Source organism: Gambusia affinis, linkage group LG13 (genome assembly GCF_019740435.1).
Source record: "Gambusia affinis linkage group LG13, SWU_Gaff_1.0, whole genome shotgun sequence".
Classification (NCBI taxonomy): Eukaryota; Metazoa; Chordata; class Actinopteri; order Cyprinodontiformes; family Poeciliidae; genus Gambusia; species Gambusia affinis.
The window spans coordinates 10,748,403-10,772,956 of record NC_057880.1 but is presented as its reverse complement, the minus strand read 5'-3'; the positions used below and the strand labels follow the sequence as shown (position 1 = coordinate 10,772,956).

Here is a 24,554-nt window from a genome sequence, read left to right as displayed (position 1 = left end):
AAAGGGGTTTGAAATGAAGTGAAGCATTCCTTTCAGCAGTGGGATTGTGAACGGTAGTGGGATTGATTTGTGTGCATCGGTGCATTTACATATTTATGAGTTTTGTACAGATTGGAACACCAAGAAAGACATTTTAATTTTTTTCCCCTGACACGTTAACAGAAACTACTGGACGTGTATCGGATCTTTGTTGCTGTTATTCTTCATTCCATATGAGAGTTCACATTTATTATTTTATCTTGTTTCAAAAACTTGAATATAAACTGTACAACAGTCAATTTACAACCAGACTGGTCTTGTCTTGCTTGTCAAAAGCTTGATTGCTTTTGATTGCTGACTGAACAATATCAAACAGCATGTTAGGATCAGGTAATGTGGCCCTGTTTCTTTTTGAGGTGTTCAGGTGCTAAAATGTTTGATCTAACATTATGATGGGATGAGATTTCTTTTTATTGTCAAAAACCATCAATAAAATGTCTTCTGTTTTGTGAGACAATTAAATCAGCCGTGTAAATTTTGCGTCAGTCTAAAGTTTCTGAATTATCTTCATTTATGACAATATCCTGGCTATCCTTAACAGCATTGACTTAAATATTTAAAAACTGCAGCAAATGCAATGTTTGCATGGTAACACAGTTGTTCACATTGGTATTGGTTCTTAATTCAAATCCAAAGCTGGGCATTTCTGCAGGGAGGTTGCATGTTTTCCTTCTATCTCTGGGTAGTCCAACTTCCTCCAACAGTGTAAAAATATTCATTATTCCCCTGACGCACCAGTCACCTGACTGAATGGAGACACTTTTAATGTGTCGGTTTTAATGTGTCACACTCAGTTGAAACAACCCTGAGCCAATTTGCACTTTTTCCATTCCTACTCCCATTTCAACTCCTTAAATGTACCAATTAATAAATACTCTTTTCCAATAACATGTTTTTGTTTTTCAACCATTTTCTATCAGTCTATATAACCTGAATATCTTTTATTGCATCCTAATTTTGCTGATGAAGAAAATGATGCTGATCAAACTAAATTAATACCGAGAGTCCTCCTTTTTGGTAGCGTTTAGTTATTGGAGTCACAAATTCACAATTCCTTCAGCTAAGAGTCGATTATATGAAATTATTTTAGATTAAAGCCTGGTGGGTTATAAGCAGCCCGTCTGTTCTGGTCCTAACAGCCATGGGCTCCTAAAAATATCAACAAGCACTGAAATATTTACCGTCTTTAATTCTGGAAGATGTCATTTTAGTGCAATACAAATGGCAATTTAAGATGAACAAGCGCAACAAACGCTGGGTTTGCCGAGATTAAAAAGATGCCATCCCATAATTTTGCAGTAATCTGCCAGGCCATTAGGATTATCAGGCCCTTTTTCTTCAAAATAAAACCTTGGAACCTTTTTAGCTGTAAGTTTTTAAGCTCCTAAAAATAGAACAGGAATTATTATAGCCAAAAGCAAAACAAGCAACTGCTAAATTAACACCTCGCTGAGTTGTGCACTCATCTCAACAACCTTTCCTTTCTTTTTCTCTTCTCTCGCTCCTCCCTCTGTTCCATTTACAATGCATACCACACATGAACAAAGTTCTGAATGACAACCTCCAGAAAAGTACTTTCGCCCACACTGGGATGTCTCCAACAGCCTCTTGGTTCATCCACCTGCTGAGAGAGTGTGTGTAGCGCTGGCCTTCCAACCTAAACCTAACTTCACCCAATCTCGCCGAAACCGGACAGCGGTAAAGAGGGGTTGATCAAATCAGAGAAAAAACTAACAAATGACCCTTTATTACCCTCACATCCTTTTACAGTAGAGAAGAGGCTGAGCAGAGAGAAGTTAACATCAGATAGCTTCTTACAGAGAAAAACCGACGTGATGGTAGCAGCAGGAGAATCCATGGAGGAAACGGGGGAAGCAGAGCTTCCTGCAGTAAACCTTTGATCCACAAAGTTAACAGAAACATGGCTGATCTGGTGTGTGTGCTGATAGACCAACCTGCAACAAAGTAAGCTTCAGACGTGAACGCTGATGCAACGCAAGGAACCATTTGTTCAAATCATTCGATTTATTGTACAATCATGATCTGTGGATGTGATAGAAAGCAAAAGAAAACCTTAAAGTGCCTCAAATGACACGTAGCCAGAATCCTTTTTAAACAGGCATTAATACCTCAACCCAAGGTATGAGTTGATATTGGAATTTTCTGCCAACATTAACTTAACTTTCTGCCAAATTAATTTCAAATGCTGGATTTGAATGAAGATGCCAGAAGAAGAGCAGGAGCGAATGGCGTTTTCTCTGAGCCGTGCTGCAGTAACAGGTGGAAAGAAGGCTGAAAGAGGCCTGCCAGATAAATTTTTTTCTTATTTGTTCTGATTATATTATAACATTATAACTTATTCATTGTTGCATCTGATCTTAACTCAAACTCATATTCAGATCTTCCCTTTTTTTGACTGTTTGCTCTCAGTTTTCAGGTTTCCATTTAGTCAAAACCAATGTTTTGTTTTGTGAAAATCAAGAGAAATTACAATGGCAGCTTTAATAAATAGCCCACAGCAGCTTTTGCGCCTTTATGTCAAACACATGACACGCTGTCAGTAACCATAGTAATGTTTTGTTGGTTATTTCACAATGTATGGTTTTACAATGAGCTGCTTGCAACTTAAGTGAATTTTCTCAGAAAGATTAATGTGCCTCATGCTTTTGAGCCTCAAAGTATCAAATAACTTCACTCCACTTTGTTCGTTTCTGAGAAAAATCCCACTGCTGCTATTTTATAGATTCCTAAATGAAGCGGTGATGCTGCTGTTTCCATCCTCAGAATGAGAGCCACATGTGGCATCTTAAAACTCTCCAAAACCACCAGCCCCCTTTCCCTGCCTGGAAACAAATCCCCCCTCTCTATTTTTTTTCACCCATTTTTTTTTGGTGTTTGCTTTTTGTTCAATGCAAGAAGAAGGATTGTGTGCTGCCTAAGCAATATGTTGAATCCCTTGACAGTGTTTCCCCCTGCTGCCACTGACATCTCTTGCAGAGTCCATCTCTCATATCAGTGAACTCACTCTTCTAAAGAGAATGGGAAATTTTCTTTCTTCTTTTTTTTTTTCATGATGCAGTTAGTCACCACAGCGGCTCTTAAAAAATCTGTAGAAGAGGGTGATTCACATCAGCGAAGTTTAAAGATCAGAGGGTGGTGAATCATGCCGTTTTCACAGTAACATTAAATCCACTCAGCCATATAAAAAGGGGTTATTTTAAAACCAGAGGCATGGGGTGTTCTGCACCATAATGTCAAAGCCACCCACTATTATCTATAAACAGACTGTTGGGACTGAGGCATGAAATACAAATCAAAGTTCATACCATGTATATTGACAAAAACAAGAATGTTACGGAGTGATTGTGATTGCACCACAGTCATGGCTTGAAGTTGACGAGACGGCGTGAGCAGCTTCCACTAATTTCAATTTATCTTCTGAGGAGAACTGTGTCAATCCAATAGCTGGTACCCAGCGGCGTTGCATTGATTGCATCTCTGTGATGAGTGGCCAGCAGGAACGTGTCCGTGGGCCCAATCACATCCGACATGCCCTATGCGCGTGGCTGTTTACCCCCATCAAGTGTGGTCACGGTGCCGGAATGTAGATTTCACTGGTGCAAATTTGGAAAGTGCGTCTGCAGAGATTCACACTTTAGTTCTTGGCAAGAAGTGGGCAGAAGAACCTGAAAATGCCCATAGTCAGGACTAAAGAGAGATGTAAAATCTGTGGAACTGGAACCAGAGCGTGTTGGGGTTTGACGTATCTCTTATTATCATACAATTATGAATCAAATTGGGGCTATCCAGTGGGAAATTGTTGGAAGAAGCAAAGTGGACAAGTTGGACACACCATGTCTTGTGATCTGGTTAATTTACAAACAACAGCCCATTGTTTGCTCTCAGTGAATGTGATATTTGCTGTGCACAACAAGAACTGAATTTGTGGTCACTTTAATTAAACATATATTTAGATTTTTAATAAAAATGATTAATATACAGTCCTTAAAAAGAAGACTAGCAAAGATTAATCATTCTATAAATTTTTCAACGTATAAATCTAATTTGTTAGTGTTAGATTTGCTAAAGCTGTGTCACTGTGTTGCGTAAGTGTGTACATGCTTAACCTATAACTTAATTCCATTCTAGTGTTCAGTCTTGTTGGGTAACTAGGAAGCCTGACTTGTGTAAATAAGGTTCACCTACCCAAAATGGACTTTGTTGACATTTGCTCACTTGCATTATTCAGCTAAAGTTCTTGCAGAGTGATTACAGACGATCAGAAATGTTAAAAGTTGTCCGACAGGAGGAGGGTTTCTTGTTTATTAAGCTTCTGTTCTGTATTCAACAACAGTCTTCTGTTTTGTCCTGGATGGAGGATTAGTGTTTTCCTGGAGGCTTTTCTTCCACTGAAAAATAAAAAAAAACATCCACACTAAGTAAAAATGTATATATGTTAAGCCCTTTTATACCCCCATATTTATCACTCCTGTAAATTGTACAGGACTGAAAACATAGCAATTTGAGGAAACAAGAGCGTGTGACAAAAGGGGACCCGACCTCACTGATGAGTCTGTAAGCTATTCATTAATTATCAAAGTGCCCGTAAATTCTCTAACAAAGCTAATAAAGAAGAGTTGTTTGTTTTAATAATCCCCTTCTAAAGCACAGGCAGTGGAACTACTGCTTCTCATGTGGGATTGATGAAGTGCCAACAAGAGTGTAGCAACAATAAGGTAAATGTGACAAACATCTGCTCCCAGCTTCAGCTCTCATACTCTCCCCTCATCCCTCCAACTCTCTATCTGTCTGCTCCTCCTTCTGTCCACTCCATCTGTGTACCCAGCATGCATTTTGGCTCAGGCGGCGTCGCAAAGTCGCTGCCATTTAGCCAGAGCTAACCCGCTGATCCAGGCACGGATGGGATGTGAGAGGTGCTGTGACGTGAAGTAGGTCGCGGATTGAAAAAAGCCGCCACCCTCCTTCTCACCCTCTCGGCTGTTGGTTTGTGATTGGATGCAAACACCACAAGGTGGGGTAGTGGAATTTGTCATGAGGAGTTAGAGTGTTGCCTGGAGTGCAGCGATGTGGGTAATGCTTGACTGTGCATCATCCTCATCTTTGTCATTTAAGTTTTTTTTTTAAATGAATAATTTCTCATGAAGTGGTCAGTCACGCTGAAATACAGTGAAAACGAGTATTTGGGTTTTTTTCTCTTTTAAAAAAAAACAAATATTACCCATATTATTCCATCTGTCATGTTCTGGCATCCAGCTCTGGTGTGAAGTCAGCGGCGTGGCGTCTGGATCCATTTCTTCCCTCTTCCATGAAATCATACTCCCCACCTATTGGCCTGTTCTAACCTCCCCCCAAAACCCACGGTTTTCCTTACAGGCTTTAAGGGAACTAATTAGCGAGGGAAACAATAGAAAAACAGACCAAATGCAAATTTACTTGCACTATACTTAAAGGTACAATCTTTATTTCTTGCTTGCCGATATTGAAGAAGAGTGAACTTTTTCTGTTTTAGAGCAGAGAACGTTACCAAAAGCATTTCTATTTGTAAAATGGCAGAATAACTGAAGTTTACATACATCTATATTTATTTAGAATTGTGACTTGGGTCAAATGGTTTGGGTGACTTTAAAGCTTCTCACATATTTTCTGAAATTATCCCCTCTGACAGGAGGAGTGAGATCAGTGTTTTGTAATGGTAACACTAACCCTAAATTACTGACTGTTTTGTCTTTAAACTGTAAAGACAACAGAGTTTAAATTATTTCAAAATGGTGGTACATTTTGAGTTGAAAATTCTCTTCTTGATATGTTGGTTGATTTATTTAGATAGTCCACACAAAGAAGCAGGATGTTTGAAAGATTTCCTTAAACAAATCTAAAAGCATGCCTAAATTACTATCTCAAATAATCACAACCACTTCGTGTTATTTTTTTAACCTGATCTATGTCTGTAAGTATCTTGTTTTTGTTGCAAATGGTGAAGTTTTGTGTTTGAAACAAGTCTGGGAATGATGTACTTTAGAAGTGTGACTGTTCTACGTGTCTGGTGTCTGAGCTGGCGTGTGCATGAACCTTGGCGATTGAAGTTGGAGTTTAGCCCTTTGAAAAGTCTCAGTTATGAAGTATTATAATGACCTGTGGCTTACTTGGATCAGAAAAGAGAGAGAAGGGATTATGACATAACATAGCCAATGCAGAGGAACAGTTCCAGAAAAAAAAATATATATATATTGTATCAGTTTAACCCAATATACCCATTTACCATTTAGTAAAATAATAGCTTTCTCACATTTATAGACCATTGAGTTGCTATAGAGAGGCTTTCGGGGGCAAATATTCTTATTGGGTTCACAAACACAGCAGCTATGTACATACTGCCTGTTAAACGTGGATTGCAATTTATCTGGCTGTAGCATTTCCTGCAGCAGTATTGGTATTGTAATCTCGTTTTGAGTCAGAAGTCCCTGCCACGCACTCATGCAAATTACCATTCAAACCATGTCTTTGCTACGTGACACGTCACTCTATATGAGAAAGTTGTTTTTATTTCTGTTGAGGGCCGGCGTTCGCTTTGAGTTAGCGTGTGATTTTTATTCATGTATGGGCAGCGGGCCAAGGCCAAGGCTTTAGTTGGGGGATTACACATGCGAATGAAAAGCGATGTAAATTAAGTGCTGCAGCCGCTGCAGTCTTTTGCGTGCCAAAAGACGAGCAGGGCCGGGTCGAAAGGCTGCGAGGCTGAAAGTAAATTTTTAAATCGGCTTGTTTAGTATAACACCTTGCAGTCAAAAATGTATAAAGAGCGTGAACTTTAAAAAACAAAAAGCACACGTTTACATGCTCACGCGTACAGTGCTATGAAAAGCATTTATAGCCCTTGAACCTTCTCACAGTTTGTCACATTTCAAGCAAAAATAATCAGTAAAAAAAAATCAGTAAAAAGAAAATTAGTATTGATTTACTACACTGAAATTGAAGTTACATACATTGAAGCATCATAAAATGCTAAAAGTATCCATATGTTTTCAAGGCACTGTATACCTAAAATGAGTAACCACATTCATGTGGTATGAAGGAAAGGGGCCGTTAATGGAGAGGTAAAGAACTAATAAATGTCAGTGAAACTGCCTGCTTAAAATGCAAGTTGAAACCTTTGTTAGCCTTTACTCCTCTTGCGAGTTTTACTTTGATCTGTTTGATCCCGTTCTTATTGTCTTCATGTATTCAAATCTTATCTCACATCAAGCGGGCTAATAGTTCCTCCATCATACTGGGGAGAAAAGGAAACAAAAAGCAAAAAAAACATCATCTGCATTTTTTTCTCTGTGATCCCACAAGAAACAAACCCAACACAATAGAATAGACAGCTTATTCTCTGATCTCTTCCTACACTTATTATGCAACACTGATTAAACAAAATATTTGTGCCAGCAACTAATCTGCTTTTAGGTTTCACAGGGCTATAGCGGGGTCTTTAAGATTTTTATTTTTTCTCAAAGGAAATGTGATGATCTTATTTTCAGTTTATAATACAAGTCACCTATACATGTGACTAAATTTGGATGGAAAATTGACACTTTTTCCTCTTGCATTTATCTCCATGCATTAATACACAAGAGGCCAGAAGGGATCAGCTTTCAGTCAGGAAGTAAGGTAGAATATTCTTGGTTTAAAAATAAAAGCAATAAGTGAGAACATTAATGGGTCATCAGAAATGCAACAAAAATCATTCTGTGGACTCTATATGAAGATAGTTTTCTGTTTCTCGATCTTGTCAGCAACCGAAACATTTTGAAGCGCAAAAAGTACTTTGGATTAAGTGCTGCGACATAAAGCCCCATCCCCCACTACACAAGCTTTATGCACACACACGTATGCACACGCAAACCCCCTCCTCCACCGTAGTGTTTTACTTTTTATAACAAGGGAGAACATCCAGATTACTGAATCTTTTTCAGGGAGCAAGACCATAAGAGATTTTCTAAAAAAAATAAATAAATAAAAAGGGCGAGGGAGGTATTTGGGCGAGGCAAATATTTCAGCAAACTGAGGTTTCATCATGGAGTTAAATTATAAATATTTATATAAAGAGTTGAAAACCGCAAGTTCTGGATTTGATATCTTTCTGTCCACTCCACGGAGCAGACAGCAGCGGAGGACCAGTACGAGTTTACAATATTCCCAGTCTCAGATTATTGCAGTTGCTTTATAGACAGCAGGTCTGAGTAATCCCAAATCAAGGAGAGCAAAGCAGCAGCAGAGATCATCAAGGACGTTTCAGAGTGCATTGGGCAGCATTTGTGTGGTGGCTCTGCTGCAAGCATGAGGCCCAGGGGATTAGAGTCCAATCAGACTGGATTTGATGTTTACTGACAGCACATGGGATTTAGCTGAGCCAACTGTATTTCATTTGTTTTCAATAAAGCCGCGCACCTTGCCTGGCCTCCCTCCCTGTGCTGTGACTCTGACGCGTCTGAAACCTGTTGACTGCTACGGATCATCGGCAACTTCAGGTGGGTGTCTGAAGGAAGGGAGAGATCTGGGGGAAGTTGTGGGAATGGGTTTCAAGTAGGACTGGATTCATTGTCATCACAAGGTTTCCTAACTGGTTCATGTGACGTCACAGAAGGAAGTGGAATTAAACAGGCTTTATTTGGATGTAATCCTCCATAGCAATCGGCAGAGCGAGTAAAATGTCCCACTGAGGGGAGAGATATACTGTTCTGGATTAGTACAAGCCCCAGCCCATCCCAACCCATTACCCAGCCTATCCTATTTTTTTCTTCTTCTTTTTTTGACCTACTAACAAATGTGTAGTGGCTATCTTGAGCTTGCATCCTGTGATCGGGTCTCCCATGGAATAACTCAGCTACCTCTACAGTGTTTGTATGGTTTTGTCTGATATGGAGGATTTTGTGTGTGGTGTCCTTTTTCCTCTTGCACAACAAGGCAGCATGACCATGGATTAATTATTCAAGGACTGCCAGCTAAAGGGGGAGTCATCCGATAGCTGGGACTTATAACAAGCTGGTATCAGGTGAAACTGTGCTCTTTGTAAGGTGTTTTTTGTGCTTGCTTTGTGCTTCCCTTCAGTTTTATCTTTGATGCTGGAGAATTTAACTTTTAAATACTCCAAAGAAATTTTTGTATTTTCTTTTATATCAGATTTTTTTTTATTTTTTTTAAAAGCTATTTCCTTTTTTTGCCAATGCTTGTTACGAACAAACAATTGGGTCTTGGACGCTCCCACAGTTGGGACACGTTAGGGGGGAATGAGGGTCAGTGGGAGAAGCAGTGCGACAGTGTGTACGACCAGCAAGCAAGAGTAGCAGGCCGACGGAGCTCCCCGTCATACGGGGAGGGAGGAGGCTGGTACGAAGCTCCACCAGGGGTGGGTCCCCCTGACCTGGATTTGAAACGTGCTTCATATCCTTACCAAGACTCTTCCTACGGACAGGTCTACACAGACCGGCACGACACACGAGGATTCAGGAAGAGCTCTGTGCCAGACATAAACCACTACGAACGGGTACCAATGGCTCACCGAGGCTCCATTCCACATCAAGATTACTATTCTCATGACCCAACCATGACTCCTCGGCCACCTGAGGGCATTTACAGGCCAGAGCACCAGCCTCCGCCACCTCACCCTCATCAACTCAGCAGGTCAGGCTCCCATTTTGGAATAGCTCCTGGGGCTCGTACTGTGTGGGATCAAACTCAGCCAGGCAGAAGTGGACCTCAAGCTCCTTCATCACCTCTGCCTCCTCAACCACCTCCAACAGCCCATGAGTTAAGTCGGACTTACAGGGAACCTGGGGCTATAACCATTGCCAAGGTTATGCAAGATGGCCAACAGCGCTTACCTTCCAGAGACCTACCTCCCGGACACTATGGTATGGATCATCCAACCCCTCGATATGCCAGTGAACCACCCCCTCTCACCGGACCGTCCGTCTATACAGATGTTGATGGACGGCCTCTGGATTCACAGCAGCAAGTTGCCACCTGTCTCGTTGTAGATCCAGCAACTCAAGGTATGATGAGGCAAGAGACCACATCACCTTACACCATCCAACAACAGCAGCAGTTGCAGCAGCAACAATTGCAACAACAACAACAGTTACAACAGCAACAGTTACAACAGCAACAATTACAACAGCAGCAACTTCAACAGCAGCAGTTGCAACAACAACAACTTCAACAGCAACTTCAACAGCAGCAGTTGCAACAGCAGCAACTGCAACAACAGCAGCTACAGCAGCAGCCAATTCAGCAGCAGCCTTTACAGCAGCAGCAGCTTCAACAAGAACAGTTGCAGCAGCAGCATCTGCAACAGCCACTTCCACCTCCACCCGCCATGGCGGTGTCTGATCCTAACCTTGCTCTCTCCTCTCCACTTCCAGCTCCAACTGCTCAAATGCAAACTGTGGCAGTTGTTGCTGCTGCACCTGCACCTCCATCTGTTCAGAGTGCCCCTACACCAGTTCTTCCTCCTCCTTCAGCTTCCCCACTTCCTGCTCCACCTTCTATGCCTCCTGTATCATCTGTCCCGCAGACACCTGTGCCTGTGGACCCCAAGAAGACAGTGGATCCAGAATTCCTTTCTTTGCTGCGTAACGAAGGCCTCTCAGAGAGCACCATTTCTTCACTCATACAGCAAGGCTTTGACTCTAGTAGCTTGTTAGTTGTTATGGAGGAAAACGATGTCCGTACTGTGGCCCCCAATCTTGGCCAGGCTCGCGTACTGTCTCGGTTAGTTCATAACTACAAGCGGCCCATTGAAGCTACACCAGTCCCATCGCGTCCTCAAACACCCATGCGAGGTCGCTCTAATAGTTTTAGCCATCGCTCAGACATCTATCAGCAACAACATCACCACCATCCACCGCACCTTTCTCAGGCTTTAGCTGTAGATCCTCAACTAATGCCCCCACCGACTCCTGGAATCATGCAAACCATTTCTCCAAGGATAGGAGAAGTAGTAAGTCGGAGGCCAAGCAGTGCACCCTCTCAAAACCTCATGGAAGTCACAGGAGGCTACCCAGGTCAACCACCTCGTTCCCCTGGACCATACACTGGAGCCCTTATGCCTGTCCAGTCAAGACCAATGTCTGCTTACTCTGCAGGGGTAACAATGCCCGGGGTGCCTATGCAAGGTATGCAGATTATACCACAGCAGATGACTGGGTCAATGCCTGCACTACCAGGATCCATTCATTCTATGCAAGGTATGCCACAACACATGCCTGTATCATTGCCAGCATTACAGCAACCCCCACAGCAAGTACCAAAGGCATACTCTACCAATTATACAGTCCCTATGGAGCTGATGAAACGGGACAGGAATTTGCTGCCATTATCCCCCATGCATAGCCCTCATCCAAGCCCTCAGCTGATTCGTAAGGGTGGGGGTTCTGCAGCAGACAATGCCATGGTCGCCGTGGGAGCTCCAGTTCAAGGTCAAAGTGCACTGACTGCTAACCAGAAGTTAAGCCGGCGCACAGGTCCTCCTGTCATTGTGTCCACCATGGCATCTCCAGACACAAGTAAAAATATTCTTTTTTTCCTATTTTATAGAAATATTTTTGTTTGCTTGGGGTTTTTGTAGATATAACTTTACTTCATTTGGCTTTTATTTAGTTGATTTACAGATTTAATAGACGGACAATATATTTTACCTAGAACCTATTTTGTATAACGATCAGTATATAGAACCAGTTCATGGGACTACTATTGTATTTAAGTGCAGTATTGTATACAATACAGTCACAAAATGCTTAAAATACCATCTTAAGTGTTAACTTCCAATTACATGTTCAAATTTATTTTCACCAGTTGACTTGATGAATCATTTCTACTGTAAGGGAAAAGACATTTTTTGTGTTTTGCTCTCAGATCAGGACTATTTGTTATTTAATGATTTTTTTAATGTTTCTAATCTTACTCAGCAGTTCCACCATTTGCTTGCTGTCTTCTGTTGGTGCTTACTCTATCAATCACAGAGAAAGGTTGTGTCTTTTTTAGCTTTTATCTAAGCTTTTGGAGTGAAATGCTTAATGTTGTCACCTATCTCTTGTCAAAACAGCTTTTTGAATTAACATGGATTTGGAATAATCACCCTGGCAATCCCTTCCTTGTCCTACTTTTGTTTCCTGCACAGATATTGATACTAAAATAAAATCGTTTTTTCCCGCCTTCTTATCTATTTGAGAGACAGATTTTAGTTCACAGTGTCTGCAAAGTACTTTATGCAGTCATGTGAGTGATCTAATGGTGGTGTTTTATCAGAATGAGAAACAGGTCTATTAAATAAACACACACGCTGGTGTTGATAGGGCACAGCATGAAGGATTTGGGGGAAACAGCTGTCAGCATCCTTTCTACATCTTAGATGTTAACAACTGTCCTCAGTTCATGTTACAGTCTGTCAGTTGCTGCATTCATATGTGAACAGCCTGCATTAAGATTCCTCTGAGTGGGAAAGGCAGATATGATGTGCAGATGTGTTAACCGTTTGGGAGCAGACAATATGTATTTGGTGAAACTGCAGTGTGTAGGAATGGCTTTTTCCATTGCTATTTTTTATGTGATAATAAGAAGGCTTAAAAGTGGGAAAAAAATGAAACTTTATAGCTACTTGGACAAAGCAACATTCCCACGGACTTAAAAGAATATTTTTCAGACATTTTGCACAGTAAAGACTGATCTTCCCATTAAAATCAGAGCGAGAAAGCGAGTCTAACCTCATCATCAGACAGATAAAATTCAATTACATTTCTGATTGTGTTATTGTGCCATTTTCTCTGTGCAGGTGGCAATGAGAACAGGGAGAGGGAACGTTAATCCTTCAAATCCTCAATTTCAACTGCTGCACTGATACATAGACACCTCGATTCAACTCTGACCAACTTTAACTTTTAGACAGACCTGAACTGTAAAAAAAAAAAAAAAAAACAGATCAAGGAACCAATTATTAGACTAAGCTGGGTTGTCACCCATGAGATCTTTCAGCCTAGGAGGCTGAGGTATTAAAGGATCCCCTTTGCTTCGCTGTCAAAACAGGCTGCTGTTCTTGGCTCTCATGGACTCATGTGTTGGAAGCAGATTGCTTCAAGTGTTTGTCGAGCATCACATTGTTAACACACACATGCAGTTCGAAGAGGAGACCTTATTTGCATGTGGCCAACATTTGTTACTTTAATAATTTCATCTCTTAATGGAGACGTCTGTGAAGCTGCACTTAAAGCTTATTCCTAATTTGTGTGCTGCTAAGCAACTCGGTTATTCTGAACTGAGTTGCTTCTGGTTAAATCATTTGTGCCAAAAGAGTACTTTTAATTTAGAGCTGATTATGATTGTTTTTCTCCCAGTTTTTCACTTAAAAAAAGATTAATATCACAAAATTATGTTTTACTCTATGAATTTAAAATATGTTACTTATTATGTTGTTTTTAGACTAACAGCTTCTCGCAGGAAAAGCCACCTATTTTGAGCTACATCTATATTAGCTACAAGGAATTTACCAGGAGCAGAGCTATTTGGGGCTTCCGCTATTTGAATTAATAGTCTATGTGTAACACAGATGGCCAGCACACGCCTAACCCAAATATATGACGCTCAGTGAATTACCCCGAAGAAGGAATATCTACTCCAAACAGGTCTTCCCTTCCCCCACTCTAGCATAAAGTAACCCACAATATAACCCTGTGGTACTGGACAATGCTACACTGGAAAAAAGAGACATTGCAATATTTTGTTTCTCAGTTCTTTATACATACAGCGTAGGGTGTCCTAAATAAATAGTTAATAGCAGGACTAGAAGCAAAACACCAGGAGGCAACCAGTGGTCCTTTGATGAGCGAGATTAGATTTAATTAGAAAGAAGGACTCTTTAAGGTTCATTGAAGAACTTTAGCCTTTGTTGGATCATCTTGTCCAACAACATCTGGTTTTGTTTGAGGTTTTGGTGCCATGTTTTTGGAGTCTCTCTTATATAAATATAAAAAAAGGAACCCAAACAAAAAAGAGAACTTTCTTTTTACTTCCTGTCCTCTTTTCTTAAAGGGGCAGTATTTAGCTATATTTGAGGTGTGGGTTAGGAGTGCTCTGTGAGATGGGAACTTGGAGACTTCAGCTTCAAGGAGCAGATTTGGGTGAAGAGGCGGCGCTTTGCGAGAGCAAAGTGTTTAGGTACCCCTGAATGGCTGCCGCGGGAGCTTCAAGGATTCCTCAAACATACATGATTGCATCAAAGACAAAAGAAAAAAACAACACTCCAAGAAGGTTTTTGTTGTAAGGGAATAACATTATAACATGATACAAAGCTTAAAAAAAAAATCATGCATTTGCAAATACCCCTTTTTTAAATTTTGTATGCGTGACATCTAGTGTCAGCAATGAGGCCCTTGTGTTCTGTTCTACTTTATGGCTTCACCTTATTAACATCCTCCCCTGCAGAGGGGCCCTGCTCCCATTTGTTGGACGCCCCGAGGGCAGCTCAGGTCAATTCTGCTCTGCGTGACACACTAGCCGTCTTCTTCCCATTGGCTTCGTGTGATGGTGGCTGGGGATTGGGACATATTAGTTCTGGATATTGCAGATTATGTGATATTGCAGATATGCAGGGTCGCGTCTAAAGCCGAGCGCAGAGAATGAGGGATAAACGAAACGAGAGAGAGAAACAGTCGTGCAAGTGAAAGATGACTATTGCTGGCTGCATGGTTGTGGGGGCAGAGAGCTGTCAGCTGTCATTCAATGAGGTTATCTCCAATCTTACGTGTGCAGTGAGGGTAAAACACTGACCTTAATCTGGACTGACAGTAAAAGGTTGTTATTGTTATGTTGGTGGTCACTCTGTACTTTGGAGAAGATTATTTTTTTTTTTAGTAACCTTGCAAATGTTCAAAATAAATGAGTTGTACTTCCTTCAAGTTTTGTCTTTCACTTGTTCAAATGTGTCATAATGCAAGTTATCTATAAACTAAGGGACGTAGGACTTGCTGTATAGATAACAACCCTATCTGTTGTACCTCGAGATTTGATAATTTGCTTTAGGTGATGATAATTGGGTTAATATTATGAAATCAAACAATCTCAACCCTCTCCACAAAATTTCTTCAAAATTGATTGTTTTTATTCTTAATGTATACATTTTTTCATAAGGAAAAAAAACATCCATTTTTCCTGTTGTACTTCTGCGCAGCTATCAGTTTTCAGAATTTAGCAGTTTACACATCTTAAGCGAAAATCTCTTTTCTTCAGAATGTGCTGCATGATATTGACATTAACATCTGATATTAAGAACTGATGTACGGGTTTACTTGTTTATACGTGTTTGTACGTGTTTGTACACGTTTCACGGAGTGGTACGGGACGAGGTTGGACATGTGGGATTTGTTTGGTCATGTGAAAGTGATGGCAATGTACCGCCAGGGTTGTGCTTTAACTGGAAGACTGAAGCAATGTCACCGATAGTGATGTCTTGTAATGAATCCATCCTTTATTTCATTGCAGGCTCACTTTAAGCAGGCAGAGCCTGCAGTCCTCAATGCAGTCGTCACAAATATTGCCAAGGAAGCACATTTATTTTCGTTGAGCATTCTCTACTTCTCTCTGAGTGCCTCCTCACTTCTTCATCTTTTCAGTTGTAGATTCAATGCCAAGACATGCTGCAAGCACATGTACAATGTGCACAGTCAGGTTGCGTCCAAACATCAGGTCCTATATTGTGAGAACATGAGTTGGGAGCTGTAAATTATTGAACTCTGCAATGTATTCGTACCATTTGAGCTGGAGCTGAATATCGTGCAGTGTATGGCCGGGCTCACTGTAAAGACTTAGTTTCACTCAGGGCTCGACTTGATGACAGCTGCTTTGTTTCAGGCGCTTTAACTGCATGTTACAGTGAAGAAAAGCTGGCTAAGCTCTGTCATTTCCTGTCGCATCTGGATTTGTTTTGTGCTATAATGTCAGCACTGTTCAGTGATGGTGAGAAATAGGAAGGTCAGACAAACTGCATTCAGATTTCTTACTCATGTGTAACAAGCGCCTGTATTAATGGTACAAGTATAGACAGCAGCTTCACCACGAGCAGAGAGACCAAGTTCAGCCTTTAGCTGCTTTAAATTTATTGGTTAGACCTTTTACTCTAACACAGTTGTAGAAATATGACATTTTCAGAAACATTCAGTGTGTACAACAAAATGTGGAGTAATTTTGATGTAAACTTTCATAGATTATATAAAGGTGCTTGTCTTTTACACTCTTCCGTGTCTATTTGTTTATTGTGCAGAAGCCCTAATAACATATCATTTCTTCTCAGAAACCTTTTGAATTGAGATTAGCTGGGATCAAACAACAGGCGTCTTACAGCTTTCTGTTAAAATTTGTCATCCCAAAGTATTAATGTCTTTGTAATTTGTACTGGTAGCTTGTAAACTTGTCTATCACAGATAAAATCTCTGATATTGCATGTATGTATGAGTTGGAAAACACAGAACTAATACAAATCTTAAATTTATGCATGTTTATTGACTAACATTTAGAAATTTTGACTCCTATTCATACATTTTAAACTGACAGTAATCTTACCCCGTGCATCCTTTTTGCGGATTTATACCTTGTTGCATGAATGATGGCTTTTGAGGATGAGTTTACAGAAGATATTTAAGGCTTGCTCCTCCCTGTTTAATGTGATCTGCATCTTTTCTCATTTTCAGGGGAAAAACAAAAGTTCAACAAGATAATGTGAGAAACATGCTTCCAGAAAAAAATCTGTCAGATCAGCACATTCATTCCCAGTTGTGGTTGTGGCCTAAAAAGCTTGTCAACAGGAGAAACACATAGGATGAGTGATTCGTAGAATGTAGGATGAACTAAATCCAAAGAATCCATGCAGCAGTGAGCATGATTCTGTAGATTAAATAATGGAATAAGCTGGGATTTTAGCTTGTTTAGCTATTTATCTGTTTTCATGCACAAATTGAGAATGCAATTCAAAATTTAAATCCACTGTAAAGTTTATTACAAGGTTCAAAGTAATTTGGTACTTCTTTATGTTTGGGATTTGATTATTCCAGGTTAGCCAGACACTATTTAGGACTTTATACAAATAGAAGTAGTGTGTGCAAGAATGTAAATGCAAATATGAGAAGCTTAATGATTGTATATGTGCTATTGTGGATTTCGGAGTACTTTCTCATGGTATGATGCGATTAATTAAAGCTAACCAAGTAGCACAAAAGTTTTTTTTTTTTTTTAACAATTTCAATAAAATCCTAATACATAAAAAATAGATAGTAAAACTGAACATTACATTTATTTATTGTGAATTTTGTTTTGATACATTGATTTAATCTTCAAATGTTTACGGGACCTTTCTGCTGCTCCACTCCTTATGGAGTAACACATTTAAAACAAGCTAATATTTTCTGCTTGTGTAGAGCCTATAGTTAACATCTAAAACTACACAGTGAAGACAAATGGTTAGATGTAACCCTTCAGCTTTCACACCGCTTTTGAAATATTGCAGCAATACTTAAGAATCAGCCAGATATTATTTCTATTTTTTAAGCAAGGATGAGGAGCCTAATTTTACACAAGCTAACAGCAACAGGTTGGTAAAGATCAACAAGGCTTCAGAAAACCAGATCACTTTAAAGCAACAGTGTACTTAAAAGTGCTGTAAATTCTTGCAAGTATGTAGAAAAGTGGCAATTGGTTATTATCTACAAACTTGCAAATGCATTAGTCTGACATGACCATGTAACCATTAGTCTTACCCATATGTACATAAAATATGGGTAATATGGAAGCAAATTAAATCTCAAAAGACAAACTGACTCATGGGAGTAACAACTGTACAAATTTGATTGTTCTTCCTTCCCTCCTTTGCCCACCTCCACCCTTTCGCTTCACCCTCACCCACCATCCATGAGCGGTGGAGTCCCCCTGAACTATTCACTTTGTGAAAATGAAATCTTCATGGCTGTTAAGCCTAAGTCAAGGGGAGGCAGAGCTGAATAATCATGTCTGCGCGCATCTGTTCATCTAAGCGCTGCTAGACTTGACACTTCTACACGACCTCTCCATTTATTCTCTCTTTTTTTTTTTTTCCAACAAAGGCGAAAGGAAGATTTATTTAGAGGTGTAGATGAATCTCATTTACGGCCAAAGAAAATAATATGCATTTCTCAGCAGGCATGTCAGGCATGTTCAAGGTGAGAGGGGCATTGTGAATGGGATTGTGTTTCTCACTGTTTGGTGGTCAAGCCGGATGATTTGTGCTGCTTATGATGTAGTTGTTATTAGATATTGAGCCAAAACATGCATCGTTCGGGAAAGTGAAAATTATGGCAGTTACTTTATCAGCAAATAAAGTTTTAGTTTAGTCTTTTTAACCGTGTAGCACGCTTATTTCCTCTCCGACACATTGTGTTAGTTTAGGTTGTTTGAGAAATGTGAGAAGATAAATGTTTGTGGTGAAGGTTCAGCCACATTGAGAGGAAGCTGATTGGATAGTCAGGGTACACAGGAGGCTCGTCTTACTTTTATGAATGGGATCTTTTTTTTTTCTTTACTACAGATAGTGGTCTCCGGTTTCATGCTGTAGCTGAAGCTCCTCAATAAAGCAGATGAAATGCTCTCCACTTTACCCGAAGTTACGCTTTTTGATGTACAGTCATCTAAAGCCTAAAAAAAATTTTTACTAGTTCCCTTCCAAATGGTGCAAAATGTTTTTGAAGTCAAATCTGACGTTTGTGCTGTTAATAATTTGGATAATGACAGAATTAAATTATTCAATAAACAATGAAGTAAAACTGAAATGAGCAGAACATCTTTGTGTATTCTGCTTAATCTATTCCACTTAATGGACTAAAAATAAATGTATAAAGCTGTTAAGTTATTTCATTCTGGGCAATTTTACAATGAAAAAGCATGAAATTGGGCCGGTTAACAGGAAATTGCACGTTTAGATATTGTTATTAGCACTACCGTATACAAGTGAAATACTACCAAAAAGTACAACAACACAAAAGAAATTTGTGTTTGGATTTCACAAAAAAAAGCTAACAACAGTCCCTATTTTAGTTCAAGCAACATGCAATGCTGCGGTGACGGATAACAACATTTTATATCATTTGTCAGGACAGTAGGCCAAAGCATTACCACTTCCCAAACTCCAAGTCTCTGTCTAAATTGAGCTTCACAATTACATCACACACTTCAATATAACAAATTTGTAAAACATGAATGTAGACAGAAAAATTTTTTAAGTATTTATTTAGAAGAGTTGGAAGGTCAGGCTTTTACTATTACTATTTTATTATTATTTATCCATCCATTTTCTATACATCCTTGTCCCTTAGGGGGTCAGGAGGGTTGCTGGTTCCTATCTCCAACTTACGTTCCAGAGCAGAGGTGGGGTACACCTCGCCAGTCTGTCGCAGGGCAACACAGAAACAGACAGGACACACAACCATTCACACACACACTCACAGTGTGAGAATTTAGAGAGACCAATTAACCTGACAGTCATGTTTTTGGATTGTGGGAGGAAGCCAGAGAACCCGGAGAGAACCCACCAATCACAGGGAGAACATGCAAACTCCATGCAGAAAGACTCCGGACCGGGAATCGAACCCAGGACCTTCTTGCTGCAAGGCAACAGTGCTACCAACTGTGCCACTGCCCTTTATTATTATTATTATTATTATTATTATTATTATTATTATTATTATTATTATTATTATTATTATTATTATTATTATTATTATTATTATTATTATTATTGTTGCTGTTGTTATTGTTATTTATTGTTGTTGTTATTATTATATTTTGTGAAATGTAGGACTCTCAAGTTAGGAAAACATTCGTCATTTAAAAAATCTTGATCTGACGTGGTCTTATAAAAATGCTTTTATTGAAAAGTGGCTTAGTGCTGGGCTGCCCTGTCAGTCTGGTGTAGTAGTAAATACACTAATCTCTACTTCTTGGTTTTTAATCCTGAAATCTCAGAGAGATTTTTGTATAATAATTGTTGCCTTTTTAGACACTTTGAAACAGATTTCTTCTGTGTCTGGAACTTGCAAGAGTGTTGTTACATATAAGAGCTGACAACATTATTCAGTAGAATTATATGTAGGTTTTGTACAGTACAACAGCACACTCAGACCAGCACTACTACTAGGATTACTTCAGAAAAGAGAAAAAAAAATAAAATAAAAAAAATATTACAATTGGGCATAAAATTCTCACAGTATCATGACCTTGAAGAAGAATACCACGTTTGAGTGCATTTGTGAAATTAATTAAAACGAGATCATACTTGACATAATCTAAGAGATTTTATTTAAAACCAAAAAGAGCAGGTAATCATGTTGCTATTTAAAAGAAAACATATTATTACTGTCACACTGTAACGATTCATCATATCATCTAACTGTTTTATTTTTGAAGCGCATATTAAAGAAAAACCTGCCGGATTGGCACTCTTTAACTTTAGAAGTAGTGTTTATGCTGCACAGGTTTTGCACCATAAGCACAGAGAGTATAAGAACCAGTCTGCTCACAGGTTGAAAACTGCACTTTTAGGATATTGTCCCTGCGCTCCATGCTTTCATTTTTCATTTTTTATTCTAATACTCCCAAGGAGGCCACTGTTTTTGCTTTATGTGAAGAAAAGCGGCCATGCCGTGTGCTTCTTCAGGAGGGGTGAACGGATATCTGATTTCTTTCATCAAAAGCTCATTATTAGGACTTTTTTTTTTTATGTCCAAAAAAATATTTCATGTCTTTAACAGCTATGGCGTTTCCAAATAGCAATGTTAAGATTTTTGTTTTTAAAGCCATTAATGGTTTGTTGCCATAAAACATTTGCGGACAATTTGCTGTACTTCAGAAAGTGAAATGTTGTCTTTTTTCTAACTGTAGTCAAATAAAGTGTTTTTGTATAGAATATTTTTTCTGCAACGAAAAAAAAAATGTAATACAGAAACCAGTCATGACACAAGAGATAAGCGTTACATTTTGTCAAATGCCATCATTATAATTAATCAAACTCTAAGCAAATGGGATTTTAGCCCTGATGTAAAGGAAGTCAGTGTTTCGGTTGTTTTGCAGTTTCCCTGGAAGTTTGATCCAGATCTTGTGGTGCATAGAAGCTGAATGCTGCTTCTCCATGCTCGGTTCTGGTTCTGTTGACGTAGAGCAGACCAGAACCAAAAGACCTGAGGGTTCTGGAAGGTTGATATAATGACAGCAGCAGATCTTTCATGTATTTCGGTGCTAATCTGTTCAGCAATTTCCGAACAGCTTTTTAAAGTGTATTCTCTGAGCTACGGGGAGCCACAGTAGGAACTTTCAAACTGGGGCGATGTGCTCTATTTTCCTAGTTTTAGTGACTCCTTCTCAGCATGTATTTGTGTGCTGTATTTTGAACTTAATGAAAGCAAAATCTCTCTAAAAGGTGCAGTAAAACCAGTTCTGCCTGTTTTAAGAAGGAGAGAGTGGAGTGGAATAAAAGGAAAGGAAAAAAAACGAAATGCAGCGTCAGATACTGGAGGAGAGTTTGAGAGTTTGAGGGTGTGAGGCGGACGAAGGGAGAGAAGGGGCAGTCTTAAAGCCCAGATCACAAATAATAAAACATAGAGGCAGGGAAAGAAAGAGGGAGGGAGGAATGGAGGGAGGGAAGAGAGAGGGGACAAAAAAGGAAAGTATGTAATGTAAAAAGGGAAGGTCAGAGAGAATGGAGGAGAAACATGTGCCAAGATTGCTACACCTCTCGCTCCCTTTTTTCTTTTCTTTCACATAGCTGTGGTAGCAGATTGTTTTCTTTCTATCGCTTCCACCCCTCCTTTTTTTTCCTCCTCTTACGCCCCCCCACCTCTTCCTCTCTCTCCCTGCGTCTCGCTGTGACTTCCAACAAAAGGCTGACGGAGCGAGCCTGACGTCTGAATGAATAGCCCGAACCTGCTGTAAAAGGGAGAAAAAGGAGGAGAGAGATACGTAGCCGACCGAGAGGAGGCTGGAGAGAAACGGATACGAGTGATCCAGCTGAAAAGAGGGAAAGAAAAATAAAAAAAAAGGACAAGTGGCGATCGCCGACCGGAGGAAGAAAATAAGAAGAGAGATCCTTTAATTTTCCTCCTCCTCTCTGGAGATTAAAAGAGTTTAAGGAACCGTTTTTGACCGCACGCGCAGAGAGCGGGGAGAGTGGCCATCGTCTCTCTTCTCCGTCCCTCCCCCTCGCCCGCTGCCCTCTTGTGCCACCATCCATTTTTCTTTACTTCCCCCCCCCCCACCACCACCACCAAGAGTACCAGTCATCTGAGAAATGGAACTTCTTGGGGTGAGGTGACGAAGGAGGACAAATTTGGAAACAAGCAGCGGGGGAGCGAGACGAGCGACAGAGGACAGAAGGAGGCTGGAGCAGGAGGAGGCAAAAGGAGGCAGAGAGGAGAATAACCCCAGGGCACAGTGTGTGAGAACACACCAACGCCCAAATCTGCTTTCTGCCCGTCACCTCTAAATTTCCTTCTGCCATGTGCATTACCTGATTTCAAGAATGTGGAGACAGCATTTCCCAGGCAAGAGGAACAGTTCACATCTTATATTTGTGTGTGTGTGGGTGCGTGTGCGCGTGTGTTGCTGCACCCATCATGGGTAATAATAAATGTCTGTGGTGTCTGCGGGGAGGAGGGAGTTGGCTTTAAGATGAAAGGGCTCCTTATATTTTACAAATGAAGTGGATCGTGGAATCAGTTTGCGTGTGAGACGGGCAATTTTGCAGAGCTTTGCACACGAGTGTAAAGAGAGTGAGATAAGGGTCAGAGGTCGCACATGATTTGGCGTATGAGTAGCTCTCGTCTGTGTAAGGGCTTAATGTTATGTTACTTTATTTCGTAAAATCTGTCTGTTCGCCAGGGCATAAAATGTTGATGCTTTCAATAAAAAATAAAATAAACTTAGAGTTATCACATTTAGAACAAGAAATACAGTATTAAAATGTTTCTTTCCTCACTTTCAGTGTTTTATGACAAAGTAGAGATTTCAGTGCAGGCGACACAAAGTGTAAAGCTACAATTCTCAGCCTGGGGGTCTGTCCTCCTGAGGAGGTGAGAAGACCACACTAAATAATGAATTAAAGCCAAGCTGGAGCTGTTATTACGTTAGTCTGCTCTACTGAAGGAGATATCCCAACATTGTATGTTAGCGAAGATTAGGTAGCACAATCTGCCTAGTTAAAATCAGCTTATATGCTGGCATTAGTGAAAATGCAAATCTGGCAAACATTAATTGCTTTTGCTAATTGTAGGCATTGTATTAGGAACAACTATATATTTTAGCATATATGCTAATGCTAGGAAATGTCTCAACTATCTCTGGAATTTGATCAAAACCATGAAACATGTTGAAAAAATAGAGGTTTTTAAAATCTGCTGAATTTGGAAGCAGTCCAATATTTAGCGACTCATTGAAAGTTTAGATAGTGTTAATAGCAGAAAGAGAGGGAATGTAGTTTGCCTTCCAAGAGCGCAAGCTGTTTGAAAGCTCTCCCATTCGTGTCTTTAGAGCGACACTGTTTGGGCAAACATTTAATCCGTTATGCAATATAAAAGTGATAAGTAGTAGCAGTGATACACTGTTACTGAAAGAACTCCATGTTTTCATATTTGGATTGTTTAAAAAGCTCAACCAAAGCCTACAGACGTGGTAAAAGGTCAAAATGTTCTAATGCCTCGACACCAGGAGAATTTCAGTGATGTAGCATCTCTTATTGATATAACTACATTGTCATAACTGTTATGTATGCATTTATGAATAAAACACCAATATTTGAGCGTCTGAATCACTATTTACCCTCTGAACCAAACATTATTTTTAAACTACACAGAGACTTTACCACAATAAAAGAAAAAAATTAAAATCTTAGAACTGATGCATCTTGACATTTGATTCCTAGACAGAGGTATGAAAGATCAAGGCTTTTTTATATATATAAAATGATGAAATATCTGGAGATTTTAAATTAGAATGTAAGAAATAATTGAAGTTTTCTTGTTGAATGAAGGAATGAATTAATGAAAGCACACAGGCGTGCAAAATGAACCAGTGTGCCTGTACTCACTTTCACAACTGTGCACGCAAGTTTGATGGCGTGCTCTCAGGGGTCAGCGGGGGAATTGCAACCACTGGACTTCAGTTTGGGGTACTATATATATCCTGCAGAAAGTCTTCTGTAATGCTAAAGCAAAGCATGTTACATAAAAGCAGTTTTGCAGATTTCCTGGATATTTTTGCGCCTCTGTTGCTGTTAACGGATCTCAAAACCCTTTGGATGTAATTGTTTCTGCGAGTGCATGTGAAGTAAAGATGACGTCCACCGTCTGCTGCTTGTCAGTGCCGACAGCTGCCTTTGTCCCAAACCCTGGCCTTGCTGCTTCTAAGGAGAAGAGGCGCTTGTCTTTCTTCCTCAGCTAGCACTGACACCATCT

The 24,554-nt window shown here is 39.9% G+C and overlaps 1 protein-coding gene across 4 annotated transcripts in view; it reads left to right on the top strand.

Moving 5' to 3' along the window:
* The window catches only part of LOC122842676 (C-terminal-binding protein 2-like), a 66,335-nt gene that overhangs the window by 20,610 nt on the left and 21,171 nt on the right, over positions 1 to 24,554 (top strand). The window contains exon 1 of one of the 4 annotated variants that reach the window (XM_044136758.1): positions 21,777 to 22,646. The exons of the other annotated variants lie outside the window; for them this stretch is intronic. Coding sequence (XP_043992693.1) covers positions 22,625 to 22,646 — 22 coding nt within the window. The 5' untranslated portion in view covers positions 21,777 to 22,624. Of the gene's footprint in view, positions 1 to 21,776; positions 22,647 to 24,554 lie in introns of those variants that run through there. 4 annotated transcript variants of the gene reach the window in all.